Here is a 19,391-nt window from a genome sequence, read left to right on the forward strand (position 1 = left end):
ACACCCTTCGTTGGGCTCTGTGGAGTCCCCTGAAAATGAAATTGGGGAGTGAAAGGAGGACTGGCTTAAAGTGGTATTTTTACCACTTCAAACAATGTTTTTAAATTATAAACTACTGTCTCAGCAAACCAACCCTGGATTCAAAGTGAATCTTTAGCACATTAAATCAATGTTAAGCAAATGCTAGAATATAAATATACTACAACAGATGAAGCTTTAAAAAATATATGACAAAATTAAGGTGAAATTTGTACTTTATGGTAAGATAAGGATATGCTATTATCAGTCAACAAACTGCATCCATTTGCATGTTGAAAAAAAATATTAAAAATAGACAATTGGGGCGTCCCTGGTGGCGCAGTGGTTGAGAGTCCGCCTGCTGATGCAGGGGACATGGGTTCGTGCCCCGGTCCGGGAGGATCCCACATGCCGCGGAGCGGCTGGGCCCGTGAGCCATGGCCGCTGAGCCTGCGCGTCCGGAGCCTGTGCTCTGCAACGGGAGAGGCCACAACAGTGAGAGGCCCGCGTACCGCAAAAAAAAAAAAAAAAAAAAAAAAAAAAAGAACGGCAATTGGTTCATTCCCAACAACATATCCAGTTGAATGGTATAGATAAAATCCTATTACACTAAAATTTTCTGTGGGACAAAATGATTTAAATTGCATTAACTAATTCCTTTTTATTTTTTTTAATTCTTTTAATGTAGAGATGAAAGTACTTATACTGACAACTTAGGAACCTAGTAATACCAACTCTTAAGACATTTGTAATCCAAAATAAGGGAAAAGTTAAGATTCTACAGAAGAAACTATAATTAGCCTTTTAAAAATGCTTTAAGGAAATATGAACTATGTCCAGAGGAGAGAGAATACAGGAATAAGTTATACTGTATAAGCAACTTCAACTTGATAAAGCTGTTATCTCTGAAGACTTAGACCATAAAATGGGAATTTCATAAAGATAAAAACAATCTGAGGAAGACAGAAGAATGACAGTGGGGAACTTTTAAAAATATAATAATACATACATGTAAGTCAGTGTTAATTTTATTACTGAGAACTTAGTAAATTATCAAGTGTTTTATTGTCCTTGAGAAAATCACAAACAGTTTTTAGAAATATATACAGGATAATTCAGGGTTAGAGAGAAGTCCAATTTATGTATTAGGGTACAAGCTTAAAATTTTTGGAGGATACTGCTCTAAAAATACATCTGTGATCGTGTCATTTACTACTAACAAATCAGTATAATCCCAAAAGTCCTACTGTCCATGGTCTTGGGTCAGCCACAGGTGTTGGAACAGTCACTGAGTGCTAGAGGCATTGTTGCTTTTCTGTAAATGATTCCCTATTTGGGTATGGTAAAAACTTCACTAGTAGAGTGAAAATTTACATCTTTAATAGTGCTCCATCACAGTTTACCTAGATGACCACTTTAAATTATAACTCAGAGATCACTATGTATTCTAACGTAGTCTGTAGTGAATAGAAACCTAGATATAGACCTTACAGTTCTGATTCAGAGCAGCAATCTCTAGTTTCTGTATTTTAAGGATCATTCATATTCCAATTATGATACTTCATGATACAAAATTGTATTCCTAAATCCAAAGTAAACTTCATATCACTGCTACAGAAGCATAAACAATTTTAATCTTATCAGCATTTCAATTGGGAGTATTAGAAACAAATTTGATACTGGAAAAATATAAAAATGTCTGAATCAAAATAAAATATGCTAGCCTATTTCATATACTTTAAGTACAGACATTATTGGTCACTGTGATTGGTGGATAAATCAAATCCCTATAAAGGGGAAACATTTTAGTTGCAAGTCATAACCTCTGTCCTGCAAGCCTCTTATCAGAGCAGATATGAGATGTCCTTTCTTCATTCTCTCCTTCATTGATAGGCAATGAAATGACCAAAACTCAGGAAGCAAATAGCATTTACTACTGATATTCCTTATAGCGTAAATTTCCAGAAGATCCATAAACTGAAAGTCTCTTTAGAGAAGGGCTATAGAATAGTGTTTTCTGTAACTCGCTGGGTTTAACATTTTTCTAGGGGGAGTTGGTAACACTGAGAAGTCAATGTCTGTAGTATGGCAGTGTCAGGTCAAGGGATTGTCAGAAATAATTCTGTAACCAAGAGCTGTTCTCTGCTAGTCTGGTCACTTCTGTGGTTGAACACATGAACTTAAGTCTTTAATTCATTCAATGATGGGTACACAGAACCTTGTTTTGTTTTGCATCTACAGCTAATCTGACTCTAGTTTTCTTTCATCTCTAGGAGCAATTAATTGGTAACAGTCATATAATGATTCTCACAAGAGTTGTGATGGCTACTGCAACTTTTTTTCTAAAAATCTGATAAAGACTATATGAAGTATGAATTCAGGGATCTTACATTTATCCGCTTAATTAATTTTTTCAGAGAGATCTTAACATCATTTCAGACTAACATAGGCAGGATAAGAAGATATCAGAAGTAAATACTGGCTTTTCCATCTACTTTATTAGTTTACGAATGAAAAGCAGCAGGGCCACACAGTCCAACGGCAGCCCCTTTGCAAGAACATCTGACTCCCTCCAGTTTCCCCTGGCTCCCAACGAACTGTAGCCCTGCATTCTGCCTGCATGAGAAGAAATCACAAATGAATAAAGGTTGGAGAGTTGCTTAAGATAAGAGGTAAAGATGAGCTGCAATGGAAATTGACTGGATGTTGCAGACCTCACAGACTTAACCAGCTAGAAGGCTCGTAGTAGTTTAAAAAAAAAAAAAGCCTTTTCTTATAATTATGATGACTTAAATTTATTATACTCTACTACTTCAGTTGTCTAAAAAATTGTTTCCTAGGTGACAATGCTGACTCAGTCGTGATAACGAGCTAATTTAGAAAAAGTTAAAGTAGAGCTCTCATGTGGGAGTGAAAAATTAAAGATGTGCCTTTTTGACAAGCTGCACTAAAATGGTAGAATTTTACAGATGAACTGAATATGTCCATACAGTCCAAGGACTAAGGGTGGATCAAAACTTAGGAAATCAACTTCAACCTATTAAAAATTAAAGATTCCTTTAACATTTAACCACTGATCGAAAAAGGTAATGATTTCTATATAATTTTCCTTGTGGAACCAACAGTAGGTAGGGCTGGCTGCTGCAGTCCACAGTCTGTGCGATCTCATTTCAATTTTCAGAATGCCTCTTTCGCTTTACAGTCCTAATTCCCATTAAAGATTTTAATAAATGATAAAACTTACCTTAAAATTAATGTAAAAACTAAAGTGTGACCAGACAATATGCTGTAGCACTGATAATTAAATTCAATGAAATGATCAGTCCTGACAAATAGTCTGTAGCGACTTGCATGCTGCCAAAGATAGAGCCTGCAAATCTGTAGGACTCAAATGCTGTGAGTGCCCCCGCCCCTCCTCCCTCCATCAAATCCATAAAGGCAATCTTTGAAGAGATACCAAGTAAGAGTCTTGATATTCTTCTACCAAATTAACAACATATTAGGAACCAGTTTGGCAGATTATGAGTGATTGGTAAAAATTTCTCTTAACTTTGAGAATTCCCATGTATCCTTAGGCAACATATATAATTTTAAGAAACAGCTATAAAAACTTTTCTTAAAATGTGAGAAAACACAACACAGCCCTCACCATTATACTTTTCACACTTCAGTTCTTTCCATTAAATTCACAATTTGAGCTATAAGTAGGATTAGCATTTACAAATCAAGTTGGACTAGATTCTTCCACAATGCTCCATTTTCTCCCTAGCTTTGACAAATATATTTGAGCTGGTATGTGTGTTCCCGAATACTAGAATAAGAGACAGTCTTATTCTGTTAGGTTGCAAATTTCTTAGGGTTTCTGCTTTATTATTCCCTGATACCCACAGCAGAAGTTGAGAGATATAACTTAAATAATTAACAGGCGGAAAGTTCTTCTACAATGAAGGTGCTTTGTTAAACTCCATCATACTAGAATAAGTGAACTATAATTTCTATACAATGTACGAACTAAAAGATTTGATGACAACCACAAGATACCTGATAAAGTAAATATATTGACTTAGTATCAATGAAAAGAGTGGAGATGGCATTTCAGCTATAAAATGGCAGGCAAAAAATCCTTTTCTAGCCATTTAAATATTACTCAAAAAACGAGTACAACTGAGTAGAAAGGAAAACCAAAAATACTGTATGCACCTTTAACAATGTTCTTGCAATCTACTGATATACAAACCTCTCATTTTTTTCAGGTAACACAAATTCAATTTGTACTGACAGGAGAGATTAATAAAATCCTTTCATTTTACTTTTTAATACCATACAGTGAAGTTAATAAATTCTGTGTTCTGATTATTCTAAAGAAAAAAAGGCTGGAAGAGGGACAGGGAACACAGTATGGACCCAACATTACTCTAAATAACAATTTTTACTTAAGAAGTCATCAAGCAATGGAGTGTGAAGGATTCAGTGATGTGTCTTATTTTTGGACAGTAGTTACCTTCAGATGGCATGTTTATTGGTTTACGTCTCCTTTTCCCATTTGCACTTCTAGGTTTTGAAGTGCCTTTTCCTAAAACATAAGTTATTTCCCCCCATTCTCTTATTATAAAACTAATTTATTTTTTAGATACAACTCTTAACTATCTAGAAGAAACTTTTTTGTTGTAACTTAGAAGCTGTGAGTAAATAAATGCTTTATCATTCTTTCAAGGATTACTAAATTGACAAAGGGTTTAATCCCTAAAATAAAGGGAGAATGATTACCCTAGGAATTACCTGAAAATGGAATAAACTTTTCCTTTTATTCAGAAGTTACTACACATTGTCAGTATACCCTTTTTAAATAAGCAGGAAGTGGGGGAAAAAAAGCTTTAAACCTCACCTTTTTTTTTTAATGTCTGAAATCTTTTTGTCTTAATATGCTTGGTAAAATTAGTCTTTCAAAGGAATCAAAAATCAAATCTAAATACACCTCAAACCTTTTTTTTTTAACCATAAATGAATAAAATCATAGGACTTTGGACATAAACAACCACAGTAGTCTTTTTTTCATATACATCATTAAGTTACTTCAAGTGCAACTGAAAGCTATAGCACTTACTTCTGGATCAGTTCACATTCACTTTGTAACCTTTTGTCTTTTTTCACAAGAAAAATACAAACTGATCCCAAACATATTAAAGTACATCTGTGCATTAAATCCCTGCTCATTTCACATAAAGTAGAAAAAAAGTCAAACATGTTCTAGTGCTCAATGTAAACATTTTGAACTATTAATTATTTATTAATTTTCCTTAAAGGTACTTAGCAGTGTGTGTCACATATTCAAAGTTAACCTTAGGAATAGCACCGTGACCAAAAAAACCCATAAAAATGATTCTTTCTATAATCCCTTAGTTTTACTTCAGAACTTGAGAAGCTACCATTGTCAACCATGCTTTCAAAGTCACCAGGCCAATTTTGGGGTGGGGGGGGGGTTGTTTGTTTTTCATATGAAACCAAAATACTGCTTCTACACACAAAGGCCTAACCATTTTGGACAAAATGAACAATTATGAACGGTTGACCAGCCAATCAATTAAGTTAATTCAGTCCAAAAGATAAGACTAGTTCTACTGATGAAGCCTAAATGGTCAAAGTATCATTTTACCAAAAGAACTGATGTATTTATGAATATATTCCATATTTATTTATGGATTTTTTTGGTACCTTTTTCCAGGTGATGGTAAACATGGAGTTATAACCCTGAGAATAGATATAAAACAGAGAAGCTTAAGAAGAGTTAAAATAAATTAATGGATACGACATCTATCACCATTTCTTAAAATTAAGGAAGAGCATGACATTAATTTTTTTCAGGTCAGTAGTCAAGGACAATTATCCTGACTCAATCTGTTAATAATACAGTTAACACGAGCTTTGAGAAGAAAAGCATCATAGTTTTGAAGTGGTGATAGCTCTCTCAACAACCAAAGGAGAGGTAGGTATACCACCTACCTCAGTTGGTAATGTCTAAGAACATCCTTCCCCTTATACCAGAGTAGAAAGAGAAAGTACCTTCTACCATGTCAACTGGAAAAGATAACTAAAAAGTAGCAACACTTAAGAACACTCTAACACTGATACCAGAGTCTGATGCTTTTCCTTATCTGCCACCTTAAGGATACACAGGAGAAAAGGGTTAATTTTGTCTGAAACCAAACATAGTTAGGGCCAATAAATAACAAAGGGTGGGAGTACTGTAACATACCCCTTTAGCTACGAAATATGTAAACCACTTGAATCAAGTCCATCTTCAGGCACAAACAAGCTAGGAATGGCCACCTATACTGTTTGGAGTAGCACAACCTATCAAGTAAAAATATTTGGCTCGAAAATAAGTGTACTATGGTATTTGATGATGTAAAAGTTACGCTTTAAGTGGATTTCAAAATTATGTTCCAACAACACATGACAGTTTCTTAGATTTAAACTAGAGGTCACTAATAAAGATACTTAGTTGCACCAGCAAAGAATGCTTGGGATTGCACATGGCAGCAGTAGACTAAAAGAGATGGAGAATGACATTTAACTATTTTCCTATATAAATGAGATTTGTGATTGCACTCTTAACAAAAATCAACTCTACAATTTCAAGAGATAGGGGGAAATTACACATAATTTACTCTTTTAGCCCTGTACACTCTATTAAAGAACACACTTTATCTAAATCTAAGGCACACAAACTCCTCTATTTCACAGAGTAAGACTATGGAAGACCAAGATTTTGGTTAAATTCCGTACATGGAAACCAGGAGATCTTGGAAAGACAAATTATATAGCGTTTTGTTAGTGCACAATTTAAAAGAAAATGCTAGTACTATGGTCTGGCCTTACACGTTTATAACGCACAAACGCTAAAAAAAATAATTTACCAGCACTTTATAAATTCAAGTTTATAAAATATAATGGATGATATTTTCCTTAAAAATAAAGAAAAAGAAAAAGACCCAACAGGGCTTTGAAACAAAAATTGGAATCCATTTCAATGAAAATGACCAATCTGGTATAATGCATTCTACTCAAGTAGCCAGGGAAAGAAAAAAGTGGTAGGTACCTTGCCTACTAATCATGGTTACCCCTCCCACAATTGTTATGTCAGTATGCACAGAATATTTATGAAGGATCTGTAAACAAAGGTCACATGAAATTCATACTACAATAGGACTGGGATTAGAAACTACCACCTCTTGACGAATTCTGAAAATAACTGTATGACAATTGCTACCATGAAAGTAATGCTCATTGGTTTTGATAACCAGAATGTCTAGTGTTTAACATATTTCAAACTCTTGCTATATGTAAATACTGTCAAAGTAGATCTGCCCCCAAAATGAAGCATATTTTGGCACCTGTGCTGAATGCTGCTACAAAAGCAAGCAAGTGCAAATAAAAATAACAGTCATGATTTAGTCACATTCATAACTTTTCATAGAAAAATATAAATATATTCCCTGAATTGTAGGACAAAAAATAATTTCAACAGCCAGCTTTCACTATAAATTCCAGTCCATTCCCTCTTTAAATGAACTGGTTTTCCCTCAAGGTCATAAGGTGCAATCATCAAAATCTAACACATTTTCTAAACTTCTATCATCATCCCCATCATGGTATCTCACGGTCCTCCTACCCTGATTTCTCGTCTTTATTTTTGAACGCCGAAGAACTCTTTTAGATTTTGCATAGTCCACATCCTCCCAGTCATTATCATCCACGTTTAACCTAGGACGTTTGCTTTGTCTTTGTCGTCTCACAGTTTTAGATACGTTAGCTGTAAAAGTTTTACCTTTTCTAACTACTTTTGCTTTTCCTTTCATTTTCCTCTTTTTGGTTTTTGTATCATCAGTAAAGTCAGCATCTGATTCAGTGGCAGACCCCAAATCTGAATCAGATTTGGGACTAGTGTCAGGTCCACACTTTGAGCTCCCTGTTGTTTCAGAAGCTTTCACATTTTCCAATTCAGGATGCAGTCTCTTCCTTTTCATTTCTGCCATCTCGGCTGCTTCCTGCGAATCCCGCATCACTTTTGTCTTACTGAAAGGAGCCTTCCCATAGGTCCTGAGTCTTCTGCCGTTCCACCTGCGTAGCCCATAATTCAGTTCCTCTTCAAAGTTATTCTCTGCAGTAGCCTTTTGCACCGGAGTTGACTCAGAAGAACATTTTCTACCAGTCTCGTTCCCTGGAATATGGCTTTTTGAATCTTCCTCCGAAGACCCAATCAAGGAATTCTTTGTTTTAGAAGGTGCAACATTTGTTTTGTGACTACTGGTATGCCTGTTCTTGTGTCTTGAATTCAACATACCTTCAGAGTCTGAGTCTTCATTTAAAGACTGATTAATACTTTTTGTACTACCGTCTGAGTCGGCTTCAGGTGGCTTCCCTTCACAGCCATATTGTTCGTTTGGCACGTCACAGTTTACATCTCCCTCAGAATCACTCACTATCTTCTTAGCTGTGGTACATGCAAAATGGAGGGACTTTTTCCTTCCCTTTTTGCTTCTAGTACACACATTTTCTAAACCGACGTCTTCCACATCACTCATTAGCTTGATCCTAGTAGCAGCGGTGGTGGCACATCTTCGAGGAACTCTTAGGAGACCCGTTTTGGCTTTTGATGCTTTCTTAACCACCTTCAAATTGCTGTCTGAGTCACTGGAACAGACCCTTTTCCTGGCAACTCTTCTGCTTTGTCCATGGTCTTGTGATGCAGAGTCTAAAAATTAAGAGTACTCTTTTAATCTTTAATAGAAGATTAAGTCTAAAGGAATTAAATGTTCAACATTTTAAACAACTGAAGTCCGAGATTCTTTCTAACTTGGAAAGAGGGTGGCGGTGAATGGGTTGGGCTTTTACTACTTTAGAACAGTGACTTTTTCAGCCTCAGCACCATCCACAAGTATAACATCCTCCCATCAATAACATCCCATGCCTTTCTGTCTATATACACAAAACACCTGACACTAGAGTATTTTATTTACATGAATACAAACTGCACTCTCTTCGTCACTGCACTAAAGTATGCAACCTCATCACTCTCAGCCTCCCTGAAACTTCTTAACTTCACAGGTTCCATCACACACTACAGTTAGTCTTAGCTTTAGATGCCTCTTGCTCTTTAATACTTTTCAATCTCCATTTACCAGGACAATCTTAATTCAGAAAGTTATCTAAATTCTCCATGCTCCAGAGTATTATCAGTAAAATGGACATAATAATAGTACTTATCTCATAAAAGATATGAAGACTAAACTGGTTCATAAATAAATGTAAAGCATTTAGAAAAACTTCCTGATAAGAAATAGCTTGGTAACTTGGTAACTGTTCTTAGCTGCTGTTATTATTATTTTTGTTTGTTTGTTATTTTGTTTTGCAGTACGCGGGCCTCTCACTGTTGTGGCCTCTCCCGTTGTGGAGCACAGTCTCTGGACGCGCAGGCTCAGCGGCCAGGGCTCACGGGCCCAGCCGCTCCGCAGCATGTGGGGTCCTCCCAGACCGGGGCACAAACCTGTGTCCCCCGCATCGGCAGGCGGACTCTCAACCACTGCGCCACCAGGGAAGCCCCTGCTATTATTATTATTACTTATCACATTCCTTTCAACCACCCTTTTCTTTCCTCTCCTCAAAGTATTATCACCAACAGCTTATAAATGTGCTGGCCTCTGCTCTTCTTAAGCCCATAGCCAATACAATATCCCCATTCCATTATAAGAACTGAAATCTCTATTAAAAACAGCTATGAGGCTTCCCTGGTGGCGCAGTGGTTGAGAGTCCGCCTGCTGATGCAGGGGACACGGGTCCGTGCCCCTGTCCGGGAAGATCCCGTATGCTGCAGAGCAGCTGGGCCTGTGGGCCATGGCCGCTGAGCCTGCGCGTCTGGAGCCTGTGCTCCACAACGGAAGAGGCCACAACAGTGAGAGGCCCGTGTACCGCAAAAAAGAAAAAAGAAAAAAAGAAAAAAAAAAGAAACAGCTATGGCCAAGGCTTCCTGTTACATGAGCAAAACTAAACAGGTGGCAAAGAAAAGTTTTATGGGGGGAAAAGACCATGTATGTTATAAAAAAAAGGACAGTGAGAAAAATCAGTGAACCAAGGTTAAATGTTTTGAATTACCTTTCATAAAATTGTTTGGTTTTTCTTTTGTTTTCTTGTCATCATCTGAATCCAGATCAGTTTCAGATACATGATCTGAAAAACACTGGGACCCAGCAATAGGTTCACACTTCACATTCCCTGAACTCGGGTTAATTTCCATTTTATGACATCTACCATCTTCTCCATCTTCTGCTTCAGATTCAGAGTCCTCTGAATCACTGAAGATTTTTGCTTTTTTAAGGAAAGCAGCATTCTTGCGACCTGTGTTGTATCTCCTACCACCATATTTTCTTGGTTCAGAATTTGCTTCCTCCTCTTCCTCCGAGATGCTTTCTGCCTTAGGTTTCTGCGAAGATGTTGATGGGCCAGCAGTTCTGTTACGTCCATTATCTGAATCATGACTTTTAGAGTCTTCCTCAGAAGACTCTATCTTAAGAAATTTTGTTTTAGAAGTTGCTGCAGTTTGGGACTTGTAACCATTAGCATGCCAATTTTTCCGGGCTACCCGCAAATCACTTTCTGACTCTGAATCTCCATTTTCAGTATTCTGGGCAGCATGAGAACTGGACAATGGTGATGGTTGATTTTGATCTTTTAGCTCCTCTTCTTCAAGTTCTGACTTTAAGCTCTGGTCATCCTCAGAATTATGTAATAACTTTTTTCTAGCTACAGCAGAAGCATTGCGGTGAGGCAGCTTACGGCCAGAACAGACACTTTCAGAACTAGAATTCTCCTCTACGTCACTCATTAACTTTATCTTATTGGCAGCCACAGCAGCACACTTTCGTAGCACTTTTCGGTTACTTCCAGCTCTGGCTTTTAGACTTTCACCAGTCTCCAAAAAATTGTTATCAGAGTCACTTAAATAGACTCTCTTTCTAGTGGCTCTTCTACCACATCCATTTTCTAAAGAAACTGGACCTAAAAATAAAGTAACAATAAAATTAGAAAGGTCTTCCTTATTTCAACATTTTTAAATGACTTCATTTTAGTACTGATGTTCCTTATTTTTTTAATGCCAAAACAAGTTTACCTTTCTAAATTTAAAAAGTTTAAAGAACAGAGAGTCCAGAAATAAACCCATGCATATATGGTCAGATAATTTATGACAAAGGAGCCAAGAATATAAAAATGGGAAGGGACAGTCTTTTCAATAAATGGTGTTGGGAAACTAGACAGCCATATGCAAAAGAATGAAACTAGACTACTATCTTATACCATACACAAAAATTAACTCAAAGTGGATTAAAGAATGTAAGACCTGAAATCATACTACTAGAAGAAAACATGGGTAGAAAAATCCTTGACATCATTTTTGGCAATGATTTTTTAGATCTGACTCCAAAAGCAAAAGCAACAAAAGCAAAAATAAGCAAGACTACATCAAACTAAAAAGCAAAGGAAATCAACAAAATGAAATGGCAACATACTGAATGGGAGAAGATATTTGCAAATCATATACCTAATGAGGGGTTAATATCCAGAACTCATACAACTCAACAGCAAAAAAACAAACAATCCAATTTAAAAATGGGCAGAGAATCTGAAGAGGCATTTTTCCATAAGAGGCATACAGATGTCCAACAAGCACATGAAAAGATGCTCAACATCACTGATCATTAGGGAAATGCAAATCAAAACCACAGTGAGATATCATTTCACACCTTTTAGAATAGCTATCATCAGAAAGACAAGAAATAACAATTGTTGGTGAGGATGTGAAGGAGAGGGAGCCCCTGTGCACGGCTGGTGGGAAAGTAAATTGGTGCAGCCACTATAGTAAACAGTATCGAGGTTCCTCAAAAAATTACAAATAGAAATATTATATGATCCAACAATTCCACTTCTGGCTATTTATCCAAAGAAAACAAAAACATGAATGTGAAAAGATATGTGCACCCCCATGCTCACTGCAGCATTATTCCAAATAGCCAAGATATGGAAACAACCTAAGTGTTCGATAATGGATGAATGGATAAAGAAGGTACACACCCACACGAATACTTCTCAGCCATAAAAAAGAATGGACTCTTGCCATTTGCGACAACACAGATGGACCTTGAGGGCATTATGCTAAGTGAAGTAAGTCAGACAGAGAAAGACAAATACCCTATGATCTCACTTATATGTGGAATCTACAAAAACAAAACAAAAAACAAGCTCACAGATACAGAGAACAGACTGGTGGTTGCCGGAGGGTAGGGTGCATAGGGAGTGAGTGAAATGGGTAAATGGAGTCAAAAGGTACAAACTTTCAGTTATAAAATAAATAAGTTATGAAGATGTAATGTACAGCATGGCAAGTATAGTTAATGATACTGTACTGCATACTGGAAAGTCGCTAAGACTAAATCTTAGAAGTCCTCATCACAAGGAAAGAGAATTGTGTGACTGTGTGGTGACGCACAGCAGCCATTCAGTAAAGTGCACGATGTCAGACCACTACACTACACCCCTGAAATTAATACCGTGTTATATGTCAACTATGCCTCGAGGAAAAGCCTACAGGACATGTACTCGTGCAGATGCGTTAAGTCAGTAAACCATCCAGGACTTGCCTGGTGGCGCAGTGGTTACGAATCCGCCTGCCAATGCAGGCGACACGGCTTCGATCCCTGGTCCAGGAAGATCCCACATGCCGCAGAGCAACTAAGCCCGTGCGCCACAACTACCGAGCCTGCGCTCTAGAGCCCGCGTGCCGCAACTGCTGAGCCCAAGCGCCGCATCTACTGAAGCCTGCACGCCTAGAGCCCGTGCTCCTTGCAACAAGAGAAGCCACCGCAATGAGAAGCCCACGCACCGCAACGAAGAGTAGCCCCCACTCGCCACAACTAGAGAAAGCCCACGTGCAGCAACAAAGACCCAATGCAGTCAAAAAATAAATAAAAATTTAAATTAAAAAAAAAAATTTTTTAAGTAAATAAATAAACCATCCAATATTTAGCTTTTGAATTCTCTTGATATACATTTCTCCAAACTGCAGTGGTTACGAATCCGCCTGCCAATGCAGGCGGCACGGCTTCGATCCCTGGTCCAGGAAGATCCCACATGCCGCAGAGCAACTAAGCCCGTGCGCCACAACTACCGAGCCTGCGCTCTAGAGCCCGCGTGCCGCAACTGCTGAGCCCAAGCGCCGCATCTACTGAAGCCTGCACGCCTAGAGCCCGTGCTCCTTGCAACAAGAGAAGCCACCGCAATGAGAAGCCCACGCACCGCAACGAAGAGTAGCCCCCACTCGCCACAACTAGAGAAAGCCCACGTGCAGCAACAAAGACCCAATGCAGTCAAAAAATAAATAAAAATTTAAATTAAAAAAAAATTTTTTTAAGTAAATAAATAAACCATCCAATATTTAGCTTTTGAATTCTCTTGATATACATTTCTCCAAAGTACCACTGAGCCTCTTCTCACCAGTTTTTCTTTTAGCGGCTCTGGTTCTGGTCACCCTGCTCCTGGCCAGCCCACTGCGTAAGGAGGATTCACGAGCTCTTGAACTCTCTTTGCTTTCCTCTGAACTATTTGAAGCTGAAGATGATGAAGAGGTACCTAAGGAATCTTCCATTTCACTTTCTAAGAAAAATAAAGCATCGACAGTTCATTACATATATTCTCCTATCTTTACACACGAGCAGTTATTTTGTAACAATAGACTAAAAGCAGATTCTTAAAATACTCTGAAGAGGAGAGTATATTTTTTAAAACTGTTCCAAAGAATAGCTGATAACATTTTGGTATTAAAAGGTACATAATCAGCATCTGAAATCAAGTTTGTTCTCTTATTTCTGAAAGTAACATGTTAATACGGGTTTGGATTCAGAAAATACAGTTTATATATTTTATAAACAAGCTTTCATTAAAAATTTAATTAGCTCCACTATCTTCTTCCTTCTGTTATGAGACAGGTATTTCCTATAGAAAAGACAATCATTTCAAGTCCAGTATTTCAGTAGGCTTTCAGGTCTCTTTCTAGTAGCCCTTCCTAACAGCATAGTTGTACCATACAGGCTTCCAAGCTCAAGAAAGAGCATTTCAACACACACACACAAAAAAAAAGGTAGAAAAGGTGTGAGATGAATAATTTAAATAGTACAGGTCATTTCCCCCCAACATAATACTTAATGAGTATATGCACAAGTGTAGGCACAAGATAGGAAACCAAATTTCCTGCTCCTTCATCCAGGCTCAGTTCTTGCATGCCTATCACAAAATAAATATTGCATCAAAATGAGTGGGAACATACTGTTGAAAGACAAAATTCTGCTCCATATTACAACCCAACTCTACGTCAAAGAACAGAGTGGCTGTTAGAGGGGTATCAGTCACCAAATCGTGTTCCTTCCTTTGAAATTGCTCTCCAGTTTGCCCACTCTGCCTGCTCCTACTGTATCCCACTTCCCATCATGTTGACTATGTTTCCAGATTCTTCTCCTTCCCCACATATCACTGCCAAACTGATTAATCTTCCTGAAACAGAATTCGTCATGTGATTCCTTCACAACAAGGGACCCTACTAAGTAATCCAAACTTTTCTGCAAGACTTGCCAGTCTCTAAAATATGGCTGCATTTTACCTGTTTGATCCTACTATTTTAAATCACAACAGTAATCATTATACCATCATCACAAGTCACCAAAATCACTCAGAGCAATATGCAAGTATGTACACACCATGGCCTCATTCCCACAATGCTAACAAAGGGTCAGCGTCAGCTACAGTTATACCACCAAATAGTAATAAAATAAACAGTTTAGAATTTACTAGGTCATCAGCTTTAAACTTACATGATTACCAAGTCCTTTTTTTAATTTAAAGAAATTTTTAAATGTCAAATTTTGCACAAATAGTGGTACTTATATCACTTTATTTAAAACCTGAATGATTCAAATTTGCTTAAAATGTGGCAGCACCACTTGCAAAGAACAGTATTTATCAAATATAATCTAATTATTCCATGTGTTACTTAAATCTCTGCTGTTAAATTTAAGTTCCTTGAATGTCAAGGTCATGTCTTACTTCTTCATTCTCTCCTCTAAACCCACAGTAACTACCAATGTTACAAACGTGAGTGCTCAACAGGTCAATATATAACATTCCATTTCTCACCAGATAATGTAGAACCATTTGTTAGAGTGACAGGTGTATTTCTCCTCATTCTTTCTGATGATGCCGCTGAATCTGAAGAATCACCAGAAGTAACACCCGAAGAGACACTAGCACTTGTCTTGCGGCTTGTAGAATAAGCTGCCCTACTTGAGGTAGACTGGACAGGAGAACCTACCAACTCAGGAATTACTTTTGCCTGAGATTTTAAGCGCTTCTGCTTGATATTTCTGGTCAAAGAAAAAATAAAACAATATTTAACAAAACAGAGGATGCCGAAATAAAGTGTATTATTACTTAACCTGAGAATAACTTTATGATCAAGACATTAAAATATTCATTATTAACATCTTATTCTAGCATGGATTACTGTTCTCTTTAAATTTGACATCATTTTATTCCAAATTTGAGTAATGAACAAATGATCCAAGTAACAGAATTACAGAAAATCATGCTGAATACCTTAGATTCTTTGGATTAAATGCTAAGAGGAGCCAACATTTATGTAATACAGGCGTTCATTCATATTACACATTTTTTTAAAGTTATATCTGCAATAGAGCTTGTGATGTGATTTGATTTTGATTGACTGATTGATTTTTGGCTGCACCACGGCTTGCGGGATTCTCAGTTCCCTGACCAGGGACTGAACCCAGGCCACACCAGTGAAAGCCTGGAATCCTAACCACTTCGCCACCAAGGAACTGCCCGTATTACAAATTTGAGTCTCAATATGACAACATTCCCTCTAGGCTCCTATTTATATATTCCTAAAGACAGTATAAAGTTAGGAGAAATTGACAAAACCTGAAGAGAAAGAACAGAGAGGCAAAAAAGAGAACAAGCTAGTTTTTTCTGAGACCAATCTGTTTACATCCAAGGGCCAATTCACCAAAATTGGCCCCTGAGCCATGGATTATGGTGAAAAACAGTGGAAGTTTAAGATAAGACAATCTTTGGGTTTAAATTACAGATCTGAGTAATATTCATGTTTTTTAAAGATAATCCTTTAAAACAAAAGGATTTGGTTTTGTTTTCCTTTAAAACAAAAAGACAAAGGAGCTTTTAGGAGCTTAAAGATAACCACAATTAATCAACTATACTTCAATTTTTAAAAAACACAGTTCTTTTAAGCAGTTATTGTTTATCATAATCAAGAAAATTCAAATTTCCAAATGTAAATAGACCATGTTTAAAGACAAGTAGTCTTTCAGTTTCCATGTGTTAAATCCAATCTGTCAGCTACAAATGGGAGGGGGACAAATGACTGTAAAACATAACATCTTGGTTTCCTCCTTTTATTAAAAAATAAAAATAAAAAAAGGAAAACTCAAACTTGTTATGTCAAAATTTTAACTTCCATTAATATCAGCTGGAGGGTAATACAAAAAGAAATAATTATATGCTTATATACTTATCGTAAGTATATACATATATATTTATTTTTTTTTTTTTGGCAGTACACGGGCCTCTCACTGTTGTGGTCTCTCCCGTTGTGGAGCATAGGCTCTGCACGCGCAGGCTCAGCGGCTATGGCCCACGGGCCCAGCCGCTCTGCGGCATGTGGGATCTTCCCAGACTGGGGCACAAACCCGTGTCCCCTGCATTGGCAGGCGGACTCTCAACCACTGCGCAACCAGGGAAGCCCATAAACTTGATTTTTAACAGTAGACAAGGTGATAGTAGCTCAAGAGTGAAAACTTTTCCTTTTTATCCTATCCTTTATGAAGAAAAAAAATGCAGAAGGCCTCAGAGACCTTTGGGAGACCATTAAACATACCAACATATGGGAGCCCCAAAGGAGACAAAAGGAGCAGAACAAAGTATCTGAAGAAATAATGGCTGAAAACCACCCAAATCTGATAAAAAACATTATACATCCACAAAGCTGGACAAATTTCAATAAGGATAAACGGAAAGAAATCCACACCTACAGTCATTTGCAAGATGAAGACAAAAAGAAAATCTTGAAAGCACCAAGAGAAAACTCCATATGCACAAGGAAGGGAACCTCAGTAAGATTAATAGCTGACTTCTCATCAGAAACACTGGAGGTCAGCAGGCAGTAAGATGACATATTCAAAGTGCTAAAAGAAAAACACTGCCAACTAAACTAGTCTTAAATAATAAAAGTGAAATTAAGACATTCCCAGATAAACAAAGATTAAGGGAATTCACTGCTCGCATGTCTGCCTTACAAGAAATATTAAAGGACTTCAGGTTGAAAAGAAATGACACCAGAGGGTAACTCAAATCTATAAAAAGAAATAAAGACCACTGGGAAAGATAATTACATAAGTAAATATAAATAACAGTATAAGTAATTTGTTTATTCTTATCTGATTTAAAAGACAACTTCATAAAACAACATATAAAGATATAAACTGACAGTAACAGCACAAATAAGAAGGAGAAGGGAACTAAACTAGAACAGAATTCTTGTATCTACGGGAATTAAATAGTATTAACCTGAAGTAGATTGTTTTCAATTGAGATGCATGGTATAATCCCAAGAACAACCATGAGGAAATCCATCAAGGGTATAGTGCACATTCAAAATGTACATGATGGGCTTCCCTGGCGGCGCAGTGGTTGAGAATCCACCTGCCAATGCAGGCGACATGCACATACCATGAAGCAACTAAGCCCGTGAGCCACAACTACTGAGCCTGTGTGCTGCAACTACTGAAGCCCGCGCGCCTAGAGCCCGTGCTCCGCAACAAGAGAAGCCACCACAGTGAGAAGCCCACACACCACAACGAAGAGTAGCCCCCGATCGCCACACTAGAGGAAGCCCACATGCAGCAACAAAGACCCAATGCAGCCAAAAATAAATAAATAAAATAAATTTATTTTTTAAAAAGTACATGAAAACAAACTAAACACTGAAAAACTCAATTTCCATATTTCTATATGTCAAAATATCTATAAATTTGATAGTAATGTAAGCTACATAGTCACAAATGGCAAAATATAAATTAATATTAATTTACTATAAAGAGAATAAGTCCTGCATTTTATATTTCTTCTCTACAACTAATCCCCAGTGAAAATAGAGTGCATTACATCTAACTGGCATTTTCCCTTACAGGATCAAATGCTCAATAGCCATACACAGTAATCATTTTACCCTCTGCATTAAAAAAAAAAATTCTTATGCAAAAGACAAGAAATATTTTGAATAATCCTTAGGAAGATTTAGTTGATGCTTTTCATTAAATGCTTACAAATGTATATAATTAAAAATTAATGCAACAGCTCTATATGCAGAGAATGCTTTCAAGCCATAAAAAACAATGACTACCTTTAGTGAATATACTGTAAAATGATTAAGAATTTTTAGCTTAATAAAATCAAAGAAGTATCACAACCTGAAATTTTTAAAAACTGCACACAAAGAATGCAATAACCAATTTACCTGATACTTTTGTTAGACTGATTGACACGGTTACAATTTTGCCGTCTCTTGAACCTCTGGCTTCTTCGAAGTTTTTCACTAAATTTTTGACCAATCTTAAAATCAGAAGAGATTTTCTTCATTTTTTCTTCAAATAAGGCAGACAATCTCAACGTCATACTGTAAATCTGCAAGGACATGAAAGCAAAACTAGTACTATAAAATATCTTTTAAAATATTTTTACAAGTAAAATTATAGTCATTGAGGCTGCTTGTAATCTATTATATCACTGTTATAAATGACTGTTCCTTACTTCATTTCCCATCCCTTCCCTGCAAGGACAGTGGAAGTATCAAATACACACTTCTCCAATGAAAAGAAAGTAATTTTAAATCAATCAACCCTAGGGTTGTATCTAGGGTTTATGTCTGTATGTCAATGGTTCTCAACTGGTTTTTTCCACATCTACCTGTACAAATCCCCAAAATGCCTCCTTCTCCCCAACTTAGATAGGAAGTTGGTTTTTTTTTTTTTTTTGCGGTACGCGGGCCTCTCACTGTTGTGGCCTCTCCCGTTGCGGATCACAGGCTCCAGACGCGCAGGCTCAGCAGCCATGGCTCACGGGCCCAGCTGCTCCGCGGCATGTGGGATCTTCCCGGACCGGGGCACGAACCCGTGTCCCCTGCATCGGCAGGCGGACTCTCAACCACTGCACCACCAGGGAAGCCCCCTGGTTGGTTT

The 19,391-nt window shown here is 37.3% G+C and overlaps 1 protein-coding gene across 2 annotated transcripts in view; it reads right to left on the reverse strand.

The window, feature by feature from the left end:
- Nucleotides 1-1,030: 1,030 nt before the first annotated feature.
- Nucleotides 1,031-19,391, reverse strand: part of BRWD1 (bromodomain and WD repeat domain containing 1) — a 117,030-nt gene continuing 98,669 nt past the window's right edge. For both annotated transcript variants that reach the window (XM_024758380.1, XM_024758379.1), the window contains 5 exons: nt 18,671-18,837; nt 15,256-15,482; nt 13,564-13,722; nt 10,171-11,073; nt 1,031-8,773 (listed from right to left, as the gene is read on the reverse strand). In XM_024758380.1, coding sequence (XP_024614148.1) covers nt 7,608-8,773; nt 10,171-11,073; nt 13,564-13,722; nt 15,256-15,482; nt 18,671-18,837 — 2,622 coding nt within the window. In that variant the 3' untranslated portion in view covers nt 1,031-7,607. The remainder of the gene's footprint in view (nt 8,774-10,170; nt 11,074-13,563; nt 13,723-15,255; nt 15,483-18,670; nt 18,838-19,391) is intronic.

The sequence above is a fragment of the Neophocaena asiaeorientalis genome, unplaced genomic scaffold (genome assembly GCF_003031525.2).
Source record: "Neophocaena asiaeorientalis asiaeorientalis breed wild unplaced genomic scaffold, Neophocaena_asiaeorientalis_V1.1 scaffold45, whole genome shotgun sequence".
Classification (NCBI taxonomy): Eukaryota; Metazoa; Chordata; class Mammalia; order Artiodactyla; family Phocoenidae; genus Neophocaena; species Neophocaena asiaeorientalis.